Below are 15724 nucleotides of genomic sequence, written 5' to 3'. Positions count from 1 at the left end.
TAGAGAAACATCAGCAGTTTTAGAAGATTGTTTAATCCCCCTAACAAAAAGTTTTAAACACGACTATGAATTTAACTCAGTATAAATTCATCCTACGGTGCCAAAAAATGGTAGTCATGCCATTCATTAAATACTTGTTTCTGCTGTCTTCCTTGCACCATCATTTGTGTTCATGCAGCTGTGCATTAATTGCATTAATTGGATCAAGAAGCTGATCCTGCTGCAAACTTATTTTCTTGACAGGTTAGCTTTTGCTAGCAGTGTGGATTTATGACACATTAAATTGAAAGTGGAACTATAGCATTAGTGTTTTACCTTCACGCAAAATGTTGCACTGTTTAATTAAAAAAAATAATTGAAGAATTTAGGTCTTTGGGTGAATACTCACATTTGTTTCTCTCATAGGATTTGCATTGATTTGGCTTAAATCTGTTAAGACTGATTTAGTCTAAATCACAAAAGCAGATGGAAAAATAACAGTTTTTGAGAAAGCTTTGACTACATTGAAAATCAGTAGTTTAACCAGTGCAACCATACGTTCACTACATATTATTCAATGGAGGCCTGAAAACCAAAGCTATTCACTACAAAACTTGAAATCCCAATTCTGAAAGAAGATGCAGAGACTCTACCAGAAAAAGACGAGGTTACCACAAATCACCAGCTGATCAAGATCCACAGAGGACTACCTGCAACTAAAAATCATACGTACTCCTTCCTCTCTTATCTTCTACAGGAAACTAGCAGTAGAAGAAAGTGAAGGAAAACAAAAGCAATCTCTTAATACTGTTTTTATCTATCCAGAAGTAGAAAACAGGTAAATTTTATCAGTTGTATCATTAATCTGTGTATATGACACTTAGAATTTTCAGAAATGTTGAGATTTACTATTTATGGCAAAAAGGTTCACCACAGATTTGTAAGAAGATAGTAAAGCATTAATTTGGCAGGCTTGAGGATTATGCTGAGATTATTTTTCACTATTGATAAAGTTATGAATTTATCACAGGAGAAAATTATAAAATAATTAAAAAGTCTACTCATTAACTTTGTTTCACTGTTAGGTACATAACTTTGCTGCTTCTTGGCCAGAAATTAAAACTAAAGAAAAGCTTTTGCTAATGACTAGAATGATCTATTCTTCCCAGGTTTGTCTGGCCACCTCTCTAAATCAGCAGAAGAGGTATTGTTAATTTAAATTTACACCAGGTTCAAAGCCTGACCACACCTCAGAAACTCTGAAACTTAAATATCTAAAGGTGTTTGGCTAGCGCAGAAGGCAGATTGCAAAGTTTCTTAAATTTTAGAATGGAATCATCACCTTTTGAACTGCTAACTGTGTTGGTAATATGAAGAACCTAAATCACAAAACAGAGCCCCAACCTGAAAAGGATGGTAGAAGACAGAATAGAAGCACAATTAAACATTCCAATTCCCCTTCATGCTAAATTTACAAATACAAGCAGCAGTTAGGAGTTTAAAAACATCAAAGAAAGAAAATAAAACAATTGAATTCAGACACTGAGAATTAAGCTACAACTATAATATGAGCACAGAAAATGCTATACTTAATAAACATATAGAAGCATAATTTAAATTGCCCATAAAAATGAAAAACAATGTAATAATATTCCTTTAGTTAATACAAAAGCAGAATTCAATCCCCTCCCACCTTTTTTTAATTTAAGAAAATGTACTGATACTAATAACTAAACCCAGGCATAGCATGAAATGGAGGGAAAAAAAAAAAGAAGAAAATCACACTAATCAGTATTCAGATAAAAAATTATATACATATTTCAGCAATACCCAAACTTGGTATAGGAATTTAGATACAGTTATTTCACAGCTTTGCTGAGATATATGAAGTAGGGTCAATGCCATAAAGTAAAAGGACATGTCGCTGATTCTGTGCTATAAAAAGAGGAATGCAGAGACTGATGCAATATGGAGACAGATAATCAGGGTAAAACACCTGGATATCTGGAAATAAATACTAGAAAATGCTTGACAGGCACCACATCATAATTTAATAGAAACTCCTGTTAGAAACTCTGACCAACTTATTTGATGCAATTGATCCATCCAATGGATCTGCATTATAGTTTTCTTTGAAAAGCTAGCATTCAGTATGATCCGCAGTCAAGAAATACACGTTTTGGTTATAGTGTTTAATGTGCTTCTAAATCTCAGATGCTTGCATGTGTGCAATCACCATTAGCTTTAGCAAAAGTAAATGGAAATTTGGGAAATATTGTGAGGCATATAACAAAAAGAATAGCTGAGATTTCAGAGGAGTAAATTAGCCATCAGTTGAACAGACCAGTGTTTCCCAAACAAAACCTTGAGTTAAACAATCTGAATCAGTTGAAAGTATGTTGCTGCCTTCCTGCATGCAAAGTTCAGTAATTCAAATTCCTTAAATACTTCAAAATAGAGTTGACTGAATACTTCATATTCTAGACTTATTATCTAGAAGTAGATTCCATTTTATCATTGTATTTACTGAAACTTTAATGTTCAAATGAGATTTTGACTCATTATCAAGGTAGTTTTATCCTCATTTTTCTCATGTACTTCAATGTGAAGGATGGCTAACTTTCTAAAAGCTTTTTTTTTTTTTTTTTTAATAAACTTTAATCCCCAATAAATTTACTGTCAGAAGAGACATCTAGGGGTCACAAGTGGAGCCTGAGGTTTTGCCCGTGCTCAGATTTTATGCTAATTCAATGCCCTGGCATAGAATACCTTACTTGACAATGTAATTTATGCAGCTGAATCCCACACTGAGGCAAATAACATAACATGTACCTAGGATAATGGTATTAAAATTCAGTGTATACAAGAAAAGGCCTTAATTGCAAAGTTTTCCGTGATATAGCAACTGTAGCATGATTTGGCTGGCTGTTTTGCAAATGCATTTGTACATTGGCCAACAGAGCAGGGCTCTGACTGTGTTATAGCTTCACAATTCATATGAAAAACACCACAAATGCATACACCATTTTTACGTAAAAGTTTTATTCCACTGGGTCCATTTAGGGGATCAGAGTTACAGACTATACAAGTCTTTCAGCAGTTGATTCAAGAATGCTGACATTAAAGATAAATTACAAACTAAAAATTTTATCTTGCTATTGCCAATATAAAATGCAAACTATAATAAAAGTGAAAATAAATATTACTGAATTTTTACAAATACAGATAATTTTATGGCATTGCTCTGATACTAATGTTCTCTTTAATATAACCTCGTTTACCACATTAAGACTCTCATGCACTTTGGATTTTAAAAATTATTCTCAGCTTTCAGAATGACCTAAAAAACCTACACAAAACTTCCTAATATTATTTTCAGGAAAAAGAAAAATCACTAGAGGACAGAGGATCACATGTTATCTCCCTGCCCCCTGTTTACTATGTTTTATCTAAATTTGAGAAATGAACTTGTCAAGGACATCTTATTCTCCAGATTTCTATGCTATTACCACTATTTAACACAGATTAAATTTTCCATTATCAGGATATATGCATCAGGGTCACACTACTACTGTAAAAAATACCATTTTCTTTTGCTGAGTCACATATTTACTAATTAGCCTTCATCATTCCTTACATTTAAAAAGAAACCACAAGTGCAAGGACATACATTGCATTCATGCTTTTTGACACTGAACTTCTAACCTTGCCAGGTAACCCTCAGCTGCTTCAGAGTAGCATTGAAAGGGAGACAGCTGCTCACATGAAAACAGACCAGGAAGGGTACTGAAGGATTACAGCCTTGCAGTAGCTAAGAAATCTGCTCTGCTTTCAAATGCAGGGATAATACGAAAGAGTGTTCAAACCGATTATCAATTCCCCAATAATAATTATATCACAATAGGATAAGTGATCTCATTCTGAAGCAAGCAGTTTTACATACTCTGGAACTGAATCCTATCCTTCCGTATCTTGGTGGGTATAGTGCTACTTAATTAACTGAGCTGCTCAAACAAAAGGAAAAAAAATCCTGTTAGGAAAGGAATCAAACATAATCAGTTTTTATTGTATATATAATAAAACCTGTAATCAACTGGTATTTTGGATCATAGCCAGAGCAATGCTTCTCATGATGCCACATATAGATTTCTCTTTTGAGATGCATGCAATTCACAAGGAAAAAACATTAAAAATCATGAATAAAAATGTGGTGGTCTTTTTCATATCAGATCTGACTATAGTTTTAATTCATTTGAAAATATTCATTAATCTTAACAAATTCCTTAAGACTAACATAAACAGATGTTTCCCTATGAAAGATTTATTTGTCAAAAAGGACAACGGGGAATAAAAAGCGCAACTCTATTACTGTTACATTTAAATGGATATTTTCATGGAAACAATAAAACAAATAACAAAATGACTACATAGTAAAAGTTTGCTTTCTTTAACAAGCAGTTAAAAGTTCAATATCTGCAAATGTATATTTACCTATACATACTATATGCAAGTAGTTTTTGCTTACAGATAAATGCTTATTCTTGGTTAAAATATTTTAACTCCTACACTTACCTTTTGACCTCCTGCAGATTCTGCACTGTGATGCTCTTTTAGTTTTTGTTCCTGTTCCATTATGTCTTTCAAATGTTCATTTACCTAGGGACAAAATAGTTTCTTCAGTGGTCTGTTCTATGAAACAAATCATAGAAATTCTAAGTTTTCAAAAGGTGTATAAATCACTACCACCGAGTTAACTTAAAAGATTAAACAAATATTTCAGACTATAGCCATCAAGTATAATCAGCAAATGTCCATTTCAGATGCAGTCTGGGCTCACTAGTTGTTAGCTTTACATTGTACAAACTAACCCGTCCCTTATTATTATGCTTAATGACATTTGATTAACTGTATCCTTGTTACTTGATTTGATTATGCAGTGAAGGTAGATCACCAAGCAAGATGTATTCAGATACAAACAGAATACCTTGGTTATAAATTACACAGGAAGATGACAACTCTTAGAGAGCTGAAAACAGACCCTTGAGCAGCTGTCACGGCAACTCAACATGACATGTCATACGTAACGTATATTATAGTATTTTATTTAGACTTCCCATTTATTTAGTTCACATAACATGTTTAGCTTATTTCTTCAAACTTTGCTTTTTATTATCCATACACAGCAGATAAAGGAACAGTCTGAAGTAGACACAGTTTTGATATACCTACATACATATATATCCTACCCACCGATCTTTAATCAAATCATGTAGACTACAAAGAAAATCACAGCTTGCTTTTCCAGTACTCATACCTTGTTTATCCAGTACATGACAGCATCTTCAATGTCATAAGGTAGATCTGTAGCTTGGAAGAAGGACGAATACTGCTGAGTGCATGCAATCACTTTCTCAACACTGACCATCTCTACCGTATATGCCATCATAAGAGTATCAATCATGGCCAAGTGAGCACTCTACAAAGGGAAGCAGCAATACCTAATTAGTTTACACATCAAAAGAGCACTTATGTATCATTTCTGAACACAGCCACATACATGTAGCATTTACAGTTTTGGTCTCTGCAAGTTTTCTGTCTCGTTGTCAGTTTTTGAATGAAAGACAGATAAAGAAAAACCACACATAACAGATTTGAGAATGCAATACAAAGCACAAGGACATTAATTAAAAAAAAAATTTACTGCAGATTAAAGTAACTTCTGTAATAAAACTAACACCAAAAATAAAGACCTGAAAATGGAAAGAATAAGCAATTTTAATGATTCAAACATTACATCACCTTTAATAGAGCTAAAAGACATCTTTTAACTTTGTTACCCTAGCAAAAACAAAAGCCCCTGCCTGATCAGTGTTATTTGTACTGGAAATAAAAGTTGAGACTGCCTGGTAAACAACCTTCATCATCATGAAAATGCTGCATTAATAAGTGGAAGTTTATCTATTTTTAAAGTCATAATCCAGGAAGAACACACTAATCTTAAGTAAAAAACCAACATGATAGAAATATTTTTGTTCTAGTAAACTAATTATCTTATGCAGATGCGGCTATATATGTACAACTAGGTTTAAAATAAGCATATACTGATAAATAAAATATAGCTTCTGTTAAAAGTGGAGGTATGTTTCTCCTGGTGTTGTTATGAATTGAAAGACAATGGCTATTGCAGTTTGCAATAATTAAAAAACAAACAAATGAACACACACACACATCCCAACATAAAAAAAGAGGATGACAACCAGGATTTACATTAGATTCTTGTGACTGAATAAGAAAATGATAGCAGTTTGCAGAGGCAGTGCTACAGCTAAACAGATTTGTTTCTGCTTCATGGTAAGAACACCAACAGCTTTCTAAGTATTAAGCAGCATTTCCCATGAACAAGAACAAATTCCAAAGACAGTATTTTTTAAAACATTGCCTTTAAACACAGCTCATGATGCAAACAAAGATTCCAAACACTTGTTAACACCATCGGTTCAATTCTATACAAAAATATTCATGTAAACATCTCAAGGTAGCTATAACAGCCATGGGAACAGCAATGAACAATGTGAGTCACACAGCAATATGCTATCTAATCTTTATAGTTAAAGGTCATACACGCACATCATTTATTCCAAAATTCTCAGCAGGAAAGAGATGGAACAGATCCAGACTCAGTGCTGCCCTTAGTGTAACCACCAATGAAAGTGATGCTGCTGCCCTCAGAAGCAAGCAGCAGCACATACCCATTTTATTTTAATGCAGTTAAGTTGCTTTGTTTGACCAAAAAAAAAAAAAAAAAAAGGCAAGCTATACTTGCTTTATCTTCTAAAGACAGTCACAAAACTGTTCCTGACAGCCAACCTTCCTGGGACACGCCTGTTCTCTTTGGACGCTGGATGTGACCCTAGAGCCCCTCTGTCTGCCACATACTCCATGATGCTCCTAGCATAAGTAGTGCAGCTAGGATAGGAACTAGCACCTCTTCGCTCCTGCCACCATTGATTGACTTACTCAGAATTAACTCCTTTTACCATATTCATCTGCCTTATGAATTTATTTACAGACCTTCAGTGGACAACTACTGATACAAGCTCTTAAGTGTGAATGAAGGAAAGAGCTAGGGAGCTGAATTCTTGCCAGCCAAAGTATTTAAGAAGGAAAAAGACAGAGCGTATTGCCCATGACCAGCCTCCTGAGGAAGCTGCACTCCAGTGTGAAATACAGCATTTCTATACATAGATATAAAGACTCCTTTGTTGGCCTAGCAATGCAGCACACAGGAGGAGTTTGGACATAGTATCACATTAACTACTACTAACGTCCCAAAACCTTGTGAGGGATTGCAGAGCCTAGGTCAGGCATACAAATCCATGCTGTTCTGCAGGAGTTTCCAGCTCAGATTGCAGAAGGGTAGTTCAACAAATGCAAAACAGGAAGGAAGATGGGAAGACTTGGATTGTCTCTGACATCCAGGAGTCATTGCTCTAACGGTCTTTCCTTGCTATATCTTTGTTGCCTAGTCTGAATGGCACCTGGGTTAAAACCTTGTACTGCTTCCAGACACCCCCCCCCCCCCCCCCCCCCAAATGGAATGGACGTATTAAAAGAGCAAGAAAATGATGGGTTTGCTTTTTAAGAGGAGGTAGTGCACAAAACACATTTTCCAGCCAGACATAAGAGAGGCCTCATGCGGAGTGCTACCACTAGAGCTGTGCTAAGAGTCATCTGTGCTGATCCAGAGCTGCTCAGACTGCCTGCTGCACAAGAGGACTGTTTTCATGCCCTGTCTGCAGGGAGGACACAGCCTTCCAGTTGAGGTCTGACAACCAAGGAAGCCCCAAGCAGGTTTGGAAGCAGAATCTTCCCCAGCTGTTGATCCATGACTAGTTCAATGGCTACTGTGCCTGTGCTCCGAGAACAGCCTGCAAGAAAAGCAATCACTGGCAACTCTCCAACAGGGAATTTAGGAGCCTTCGCCTCCCATGCAGGATCGTCAGTTTCTCTGTAAAACTTGATCATGCCTATGAAGTGGATTGCCAGTGGACTGAGAAAGCCATGAAAGTGTTGCTAGAACTGCCAATATGCTTAATACATTATAAATACATTAAGGAAAATTAAATTATTTACAACTAGCTAGCTAAGTCACATTTTCAATGTTTCTAGCAAATTATTAATGAACTGCAAACTACTTAAGCAAACAGAGGGAAAAATGAAAGGAATGACCTTAGATAATACTCTGTACTATCAAAACCAAGTGTAATAAGCTTTTACCCACACTGACTGGATCCATATCACAACTCTATTTTATACAAGCTATCAAATACAAGCGTCTTCAGAGTCTCAAAAGTGACTCCAAATTATTTTCTTTATAATCCAGGTAGGACACTAAAAAGGAGATTTTTTTAAAACATACTAAATAAAAAAAGGAATTCAAGTCAACTTGCATCTCTTATCGTGAGAAACAAACTAGAAAATTTCTATTTTTCCCAGTTAACAAAAAATCAACTTTATTTTATATATAATTTCTTCACTACAAATAAAAAAATTAAAACTATTAACATACATGGATTTTTCCCCCAGTAAATTGCAAGCAACCAAAGAAACACATAAGATAACTTATATCTAAAGTATTTGTTTTGTTCTTTTTTAAAAAGGGGGTACAGAAAGGAAGAGAAAACCATTTAATTCCACATACCTCTCTAATGTTTTTTTTCCACTTTCAGACAAGCTGCATTCTTTTACATCTTTTAATTCACTATGCTCAATAAGAAAGACTAAATTAAAAACCGCACTACAAAAATAGTATTCTACTGCTCTAAATACAGGGTTTATCAGCATAACTGCTGAAGGTCTCTAAAAAACAATTTTTAAAAACTTCTACTGATAGTAAATAAAGTTCCATTTTTTGTACATCTCTCACTGAACATCATATTCTAGGTACAGCTAAAAAAGCAAATGGGGGAAGTCACTTTTACTAGTTGGATCTGCCATTATGACTGAATTATGACACAAGGAAGCAACCCTTCATATCTGAGGGGGAAATATAGACAGCACTCTGAGCCAGGCAGAAACTAGGATCAGCTGCTCAGCAATGACTCTTCTCTGGACAAGCCTGTAATACAATGCCTGAAGGAACTCCCCAGGAGCTGCTGATGACTGGTACCAAGACAGTACTCTAAATGCTGCTACTTCCTTCAAGATGTCAGCAAATCCAGAAGAACTGCAGCATATTTGAGTAAGGACAAATGATTTTGAAAAAAACCCATTTCTTTAGAGGAAATAATAATAATAAAAAAAATCAGTAACACAGAATTAAACAGAGTAGAATACAAAACCGTTAGAGAAAGATCTTTAAAAAATAATCAAGATCAACACAGCAGCAGTGTACAACACAGGAAGTAATACACTATCACAAAACTGTTATGCAGAGGTTTGGTTTAAACCAATTCAAAAAATCTTTTCATTCTTTCATTTCACTACAATGGTGCAAAGTACTGAAGTCTTAGATGGCACGCTACAAAATATTAAAAGAATACAGAAGGCTAGATTCTTAGAGGTATTTTATTTTCTAAGACACAAACACAGTTTTGTCTTTCCCAGCTACACCCTGCACAGAACACAAGAGTTGTAACTTACTAATCTTTACAATCTCAGGTAATTACTAGTTAGTTTCTGCCCTGTAATGCAAGTTGCACAGCTTTATTTTCTACTGCTGCATAGTTCAGTAAGAAGCTTACTGAACTGTAGAAGAAAAAGTATTCTGAGCATGACTGCTAATGCTTTCTCTGTCTGCCTAATCTTTGATTATGGAGCTCCACCTCCTTTGGAGAACTGCAAACAACTTCATTAAAAAGTGTACTAAGCAAAAGATGTATATGATACTGTACACACAGCTACTCATGGAAAAATACCACGTTATAGACAACTCTTATATTATTACCCAATACTAAGGATATTTCTCATATTCCGTTAAAGGATATTCAAGTCAGGAGTTCTCTTTTGACCTGCCCCTTTAGGAAAATCATAGACAAAACCATTTTCCACTATGGTGCTTTAAGAAAGGGACAGAAAGAAAACAGAGGATAAAATTGTTATCCTCACGCTAAAATAAATAAATAAATACTCTTTCCCCCGAGTTTTATTGAAAAAAAGAGTCCCCTGTCTCACTATGTTTTGGAGAAGAGATTTGATCTTTGACAGAATATGGCTTTTGTAAACAGGAATATATATTTCTGTTCTTACTGAAGTTGGTCATGCTTCAAGAATTTTTTTCAAGAATTTTGTGAAGGAATTTGGTCATATTTTGAAAAAAATCATCTTCAAACTATAGTTCTTACTTGCACAATAAACACATATATTTATAACTAAATTCCCTAAAGATTTTGCCTACACCGGATCAGGCACTTGAGCAAAGAACAGAAGAGATCAGCTCTCTACAATTAGCTGAGAGAATATTTATATCACCTTTGTATCAATAGTTATACATGCAACCAACTGTTTCTACCTGCTGAAAACAGATGTTTTGGATCCAGATACTTCTCACAATACAGTAAGAAACAGTAACTTGAGCCAGATACTTCAGTTAACAGTAAGGTACAGATTAAATTCCATGGGCTTGATGAACCTTACTCTGAAGATATTACATACAAGTAAGCACTAAGATTCCAAATGTATGTTCTGTGTATTCCTAAAAATAATTGATCTATTAATGCTAATTGTAAGTAACATTTCTTAAATTAAAACTGAAACTCCCATTAATGTTCTGCCAGTATATACTAGTTCTTAATTCAATGTTACATTTCCTTGTATGATTATTACCATGGATTGACTGTTATCAAGACAGAGCAAAAATAACCAGAAAGAAACAAAGCAAGAAAGAGAATAACTAAGACAAAGTCATCCCCACAAAATCAGTCACTGAATTCATAACTGCTAGAAGGTATCGATCACATGGAGTAACCATTATAGGACACATACTTAAGGAGCAAAGACAGGTAAAAACAGAGTTGCTGATATGCAGAGTAAAAGAAAGACAGGATCAGCAGGCAAGCAAGGGATTAAACATAGATGACAACTGCAGCAAAAAAGTGTGCCTACAGCACTGTGAGTATCTCTTTCTGTACCATGCTAACCGACTTCTCTGAATCCAGCTTTCTTGCAGACTCTGCAAACAATGCAGTTTGAGGAACCTGAGTAGCTTTAGCCTCCAGACACCCTCTCCCAAAGACCCTCCCCTAGATAATCCAAATCTCAAATGAATCTGCTAGCATAATGAGATACCACCTAAATTCCAAGTCTCAACTAAGAGTGGAAAATTGCAGAATTCTGGCTCAGGGAAAGCACAGGCCAAGGCTCGATACCACCAGAGATGAGGATGTAATTTATGAGCAGAGCCAATAGGCGATAACTCTATTAGAAACTTCAAAGCTATTGCTTCATTTCGCCAACATTCATAAAGTAAAACAAAGAGAATTCTGATACTACGAAGGAAACAACAGTTTTAAAGTATTTCAATCAACAAAATGGAGCAGTCTGAAGTAGTCAGTTCTGCCCCGTTTGATGATTTTTGGACCCAGTTCTTCTCTAGCCTCACACAGTACTTATGCCTAGCACAATTCTGACATAACCCCAGTTGTCTAGTTATTCTTGTCCTGCAACGGAACGATCATGTTGGATTACCTCCTCACTGCATTTTCATGAAGAACAAGCGCTTGACTGTGAGAAGATGCTTGTTCAGCAAGAACAGGCATTACTGAGTCATGCTAAACACATCATAGCAGGTCCTGCAAGGCAGAGGGAATGGTTTTTACTTTCAATATTTATCATAACCTTCTGTATTTGGTTATCTTTTTAAATTTAGTAGTCAACTATATGAATATATATAAAACATCTTTATTTCACTGAATGTAATTCACTTCTAAAAAAAGGATTTGTTAAGTACAGATACTTGCCAAGTTAAGCATTTTGATAGCACTTCTAAGTTCTTCTACCTAATATTTCCTCATTATGCTTGTTCAGGAACTTAATGATTTGATCTATTAACTCAAGCCTAACTAAATACTTAAAGATTCCCAGATTCTTTCTGAATCACTTAACCAAGTGAGACCTCGCCCCACTCCAGGTCATAGTGAAACAAGATACCTGCACAACATGCACTGGCATCAAGACCTAGCAAGTGGTGCTCATCACATTATTTTTGTCATATTTTATAGTTTCACACTATCTACTTCGATTTTTTTTTTTTCCTAATATACTTAGCAATTACTCCATAAGTTGCCTGTAGCCTATTTACTGGAAGAATCAGGTGCCTAATGGTAAAAACCACAAAGGCACTTCAGTGCCTTTATGTCAAGTACTCCACGTTTCAAAAATAAAACATCTGTAGTTGGATAGGTTAAACTAAAACAACGAATTAATGCAAGATAACTGATAACAAGATAGCTATACACGTTTCGATGAATAAACAGCACCAGCCTCAAATTTCCCAGAATATTTTGTGTTTGCAGATAATTAAGGATTTTCCTAGATCACGCTGTAAAAACCTGTCCAGATAAACCAGAAACAAAAATCTCTTACAAAAACTTATATTCTGTTACATACGTGCACTGTCTCCTTTCTCTTATGTTCTGGACATTTAAATCAAGAACAAGCAGTAATTATATAAAATGCCATCTGAATTTCTTCTGTCACAACTATCCCCATCAATCTTTGAATACAGGAGTGGGAAAAAGAGAAACAGGGCTTCGGTTATAAACCGACTATACCCACATATTAATACAAAGTAGTTCCTTCTTCCTGACTCACTCATTAAAAGTAGTGGTTTAACTTCCCTGGCAGCTCAGCTAAAATGCCTTCAAAGGCAGTTATCACTGGGAAGTATCCAAGCCTGTTCATCTCTGAACATCTGCTGAAGGAAGACAGCCTTAGGAACGCCAAAGAACTACCACTTCCTCATGGAGATGCAGGAGCAGTGACAAGACAAGCTGGGCTGCTACAGAATTTGGGGTGAAGAGTTCATGCTTGGGTGATGTGCTTTAAGAGAGGAAGTTAGAAAGAGAAAGAGACAAAAGAGGCTGAGGTCCCAAAACAAACATATATGTAGGACTGGAGTACTAATTCATGGAGATGAGAGTGGAAGAGGAAACAGAGGCACATCTTCTCCAGTGCATGACTTAGTCTGGCACTGTGCCACAGCATGCTACAAGTCCCACTGACAAAGCCACTCAGAGCCACTGCTCTCAGTATGTTATCAGAGCAGACTAGTTTTGAAACATTGCAACATAGACTTCTAGTTAATCCTTTTCACAGTTAAACATTGATAGCCATTTCTGAATGGCAGCTTTTGTTGCTCAGGTAACTGATATAACATGCTCTCTGACTAACGCACATTTCTGTTTTGCCTTTTTCTTAATACAAAACTAGTTACTTACTCTCATGCTTTATCTGACAATCCTTATAAGGCTTAAAGCATTGAATGAATGTAAAAGACCCATCTGGTAGAAGTCATGCCATTAACTTGATATTACAACAATAAATCATTAAGACTTTGCCTAAAGTAATACAGAGGATGAAATTTTACATAATTTTCAACATTTAACACATCTTCTACTGCCCAGTGGCTGTGGGTTCTGATGAGCTAAGTTCTAATAATGAGCTCTTCCATACACAATACTAATGAGAGTGAGAAAAAAATGATGCTTTAATTACAGTGATGAATAATACAGTATACTGTTTGTTCAATTACTATGTTTGACACAGAGATTGGAAGGTTGATTACTCACTGCAATTTAGGATGAGTCTAAGTTTGAGATAGAATGTAAGAAGTTTCTCATTTTCTACAATTCATTGTAGAGGAACTCAAATAGTATTTGAAAGAAAGAACTTATAAACCTAGAAAAAAAAAAAAAAACTTAGACCAACCCCCTTCCCAAAGCAGGTCCAACTAGCTCAGGTTTCCCAAGGACTTCTCCAGTCAAATTTTTTAATATCAACAAGGATGAAGAATCTACAACTGCTTTAGGCAACCACCTAATGTCTTCCATCATGTTCAAGTTAGCTGGTATCCTTCTCAATACAAAATCCCAGCCTCATGGTAAATATATGGCTAAACTAAAATGTAGAGAAAGTCTCTGTAGCTCTCATTTGCTTCAAATACTGAGCTCTCACTATATTTATATCAAGCTTTTTTTTTTCTTAAAGGTAAACACAGAACACTGCTTTCCCACAAGAGGAAGGACAAAGTTAGCTGTGGTTCCTTCATTTCTCAAACCAAAGAAGGATCAAAGTAGGGCCAAATTATCAATGGAAATCTCCAACTGAATTCCAGGATTGTTGCTAAAAAAACTGCAACTCATCTAAAGCCCAGCTGAACACTGCCATGCTGCTCCGTTACAAAATAAATCTAGAATACCTTCAATAAAAATGTAAAAAGATGCATACTTTAATCCAGTGTAATTCAGCCAACCACATAAAACCTAAGTTGTTACAGGACAGTGTAAGAAATTGAAAACAAACAGGATGCTACCTTTCAGAAGGGGGAAAAAGCATGAATTTTTGCACAAAGAGCCCATATAAAATATTCTTACGTTTTTAACTGAGGCAGCTCCATATAGTTTTCCTTCTGCTTTTCTATATATACCTTTACATGTCATCTTTTAATGTTTCATTTACTAACATTATGATGAGATAGCTGCATCTGCACAGTTCTGGGACTGGCTTTCCAGGGTAAGATTTTAACTCCTACATTCTACTCAATTTCCTGAGGAAATGTGCCTCCCAGCTGGAACTCGTATGAGATTCTTGGCAAAGTACAACATTGGAAATACAGACCTAAATTACTCAGGGAAGGCATTTTAAGAACAACTTTTAATTATAAAGAAGAGATTTAGATTTTTGTTGCAAAACTCATCTTTGTTTTTGAGAGGTGACCATCCTTCCTGGTCCAAATTTATATTTTTATCATCTGTTGGGGAAATGCGTACCTTCTAGCATCTTAGACAAAACAAAAAAAATCTAGTGTTAAAGCCAATGCCTCTGACATGTAAGCATCTAAGACCTAGGGACAACTTCGTTCTGTCACATGTCAAATATCACCGTATTTTTATAAAGCTGCTGTTCAAGAACCTATGAAATGTTTCTGTGATTTTTGTTAAACTGATGTACAAAAATCTATTTTTAGGACAGAAACATGAGAATCTTTCTTAGGCTTAGCTTTGTCGATCTAGGAAAATATTGGCTAAAGAAACTAAAACGTTACATCTGGTCATTTCAACATACTATCTTCAAAAAGAAGAAAACTAGCTTCAATTTTTATATAAAAACATAATATGAAATCTTCCTGCATTTGCATATGAACAAGCTCCTAATTTCCTTGCTGTTTCTTTATAAACCATAAAAAGAGCAGAGGAATAAGGTCATCACACTCATTACTATAATGGCAATTACATTAATAATAGGAGTTATTTGACCCTTTCCTCAAAGGTTTATAGGAATATCACATTTATGGACCATAACACAGCACAGTAAGACATGAGAGGGAAATAGACCTCATCAAACATTTTCTTCTAAATTAACAGCCAAGGTTAAAAGAAATTTCCCCGTCTCCTACTTCAATGAACTCTATCAGCAGCATTAAAGACATTAAAAGAGACACAGAAAATTATACTGATCACAAGAAACCTGTTTCTCTGTGGCTGTTAATGTAGTAAAACCTTTTAAGTGACAAGCTGCTGACTAATAG

At 35.4% G+C, this 15724-nt stretch overlaps 1 protein-coding gene across 4 annotated transcripts in view; it reads right to left on the bottom strand.

Annotated features, from left to right (window-relative positions):
* Positions 1 to 15724, bottom strand: part of CAMSAP2 (calmodulin regulated spectrin-associated protein family, member 2) — a 90985-nt gene that overhangs the window by 40663 nt on the left and 34598 nt on the right. For all 4 annotated transcript variants that reach the window (XM_010563422.1, XM_010563420.1, XM_010563421.1 and 1 more), the window contains exons 3-4: positions 5294 to 5455; positions 4552 to 4635 (exon numbers count right to left, since the gene is read on the bottom strand). In XM_010563422.1, coding sequence (XP_010561724.1) covers positions 4552 to 4635; positions 5294 to 5455 — 246 coding nt within the window. The remainder of the gene's footprint in view (positions 1 to 4551; positions 4636 to 5293; positions 5456 to 15724) is intronic.

This window comes from Haliaeetus leucocephalus, unplaced genomic scaffold (genome assembly GCF_000737465.1).
Source record: "Haliaeetus leucocephalus isolate CR32 unplaced genomic scaffold, Haliaeetus_leucocephalus-4.0 Scaffold166, whole genome shotgun sequence".
In the NCBI taxonomy this organism is placed as follows: Eukaryota; Metazoa; Chordata; class Aves; order Accipitriformes; family Accipitridae; genus Haliaeetus; species Haliaeetus leucocephalus.
This window is presented reverse-complemented; position numbering and strand designations above follow the sequence as displayed.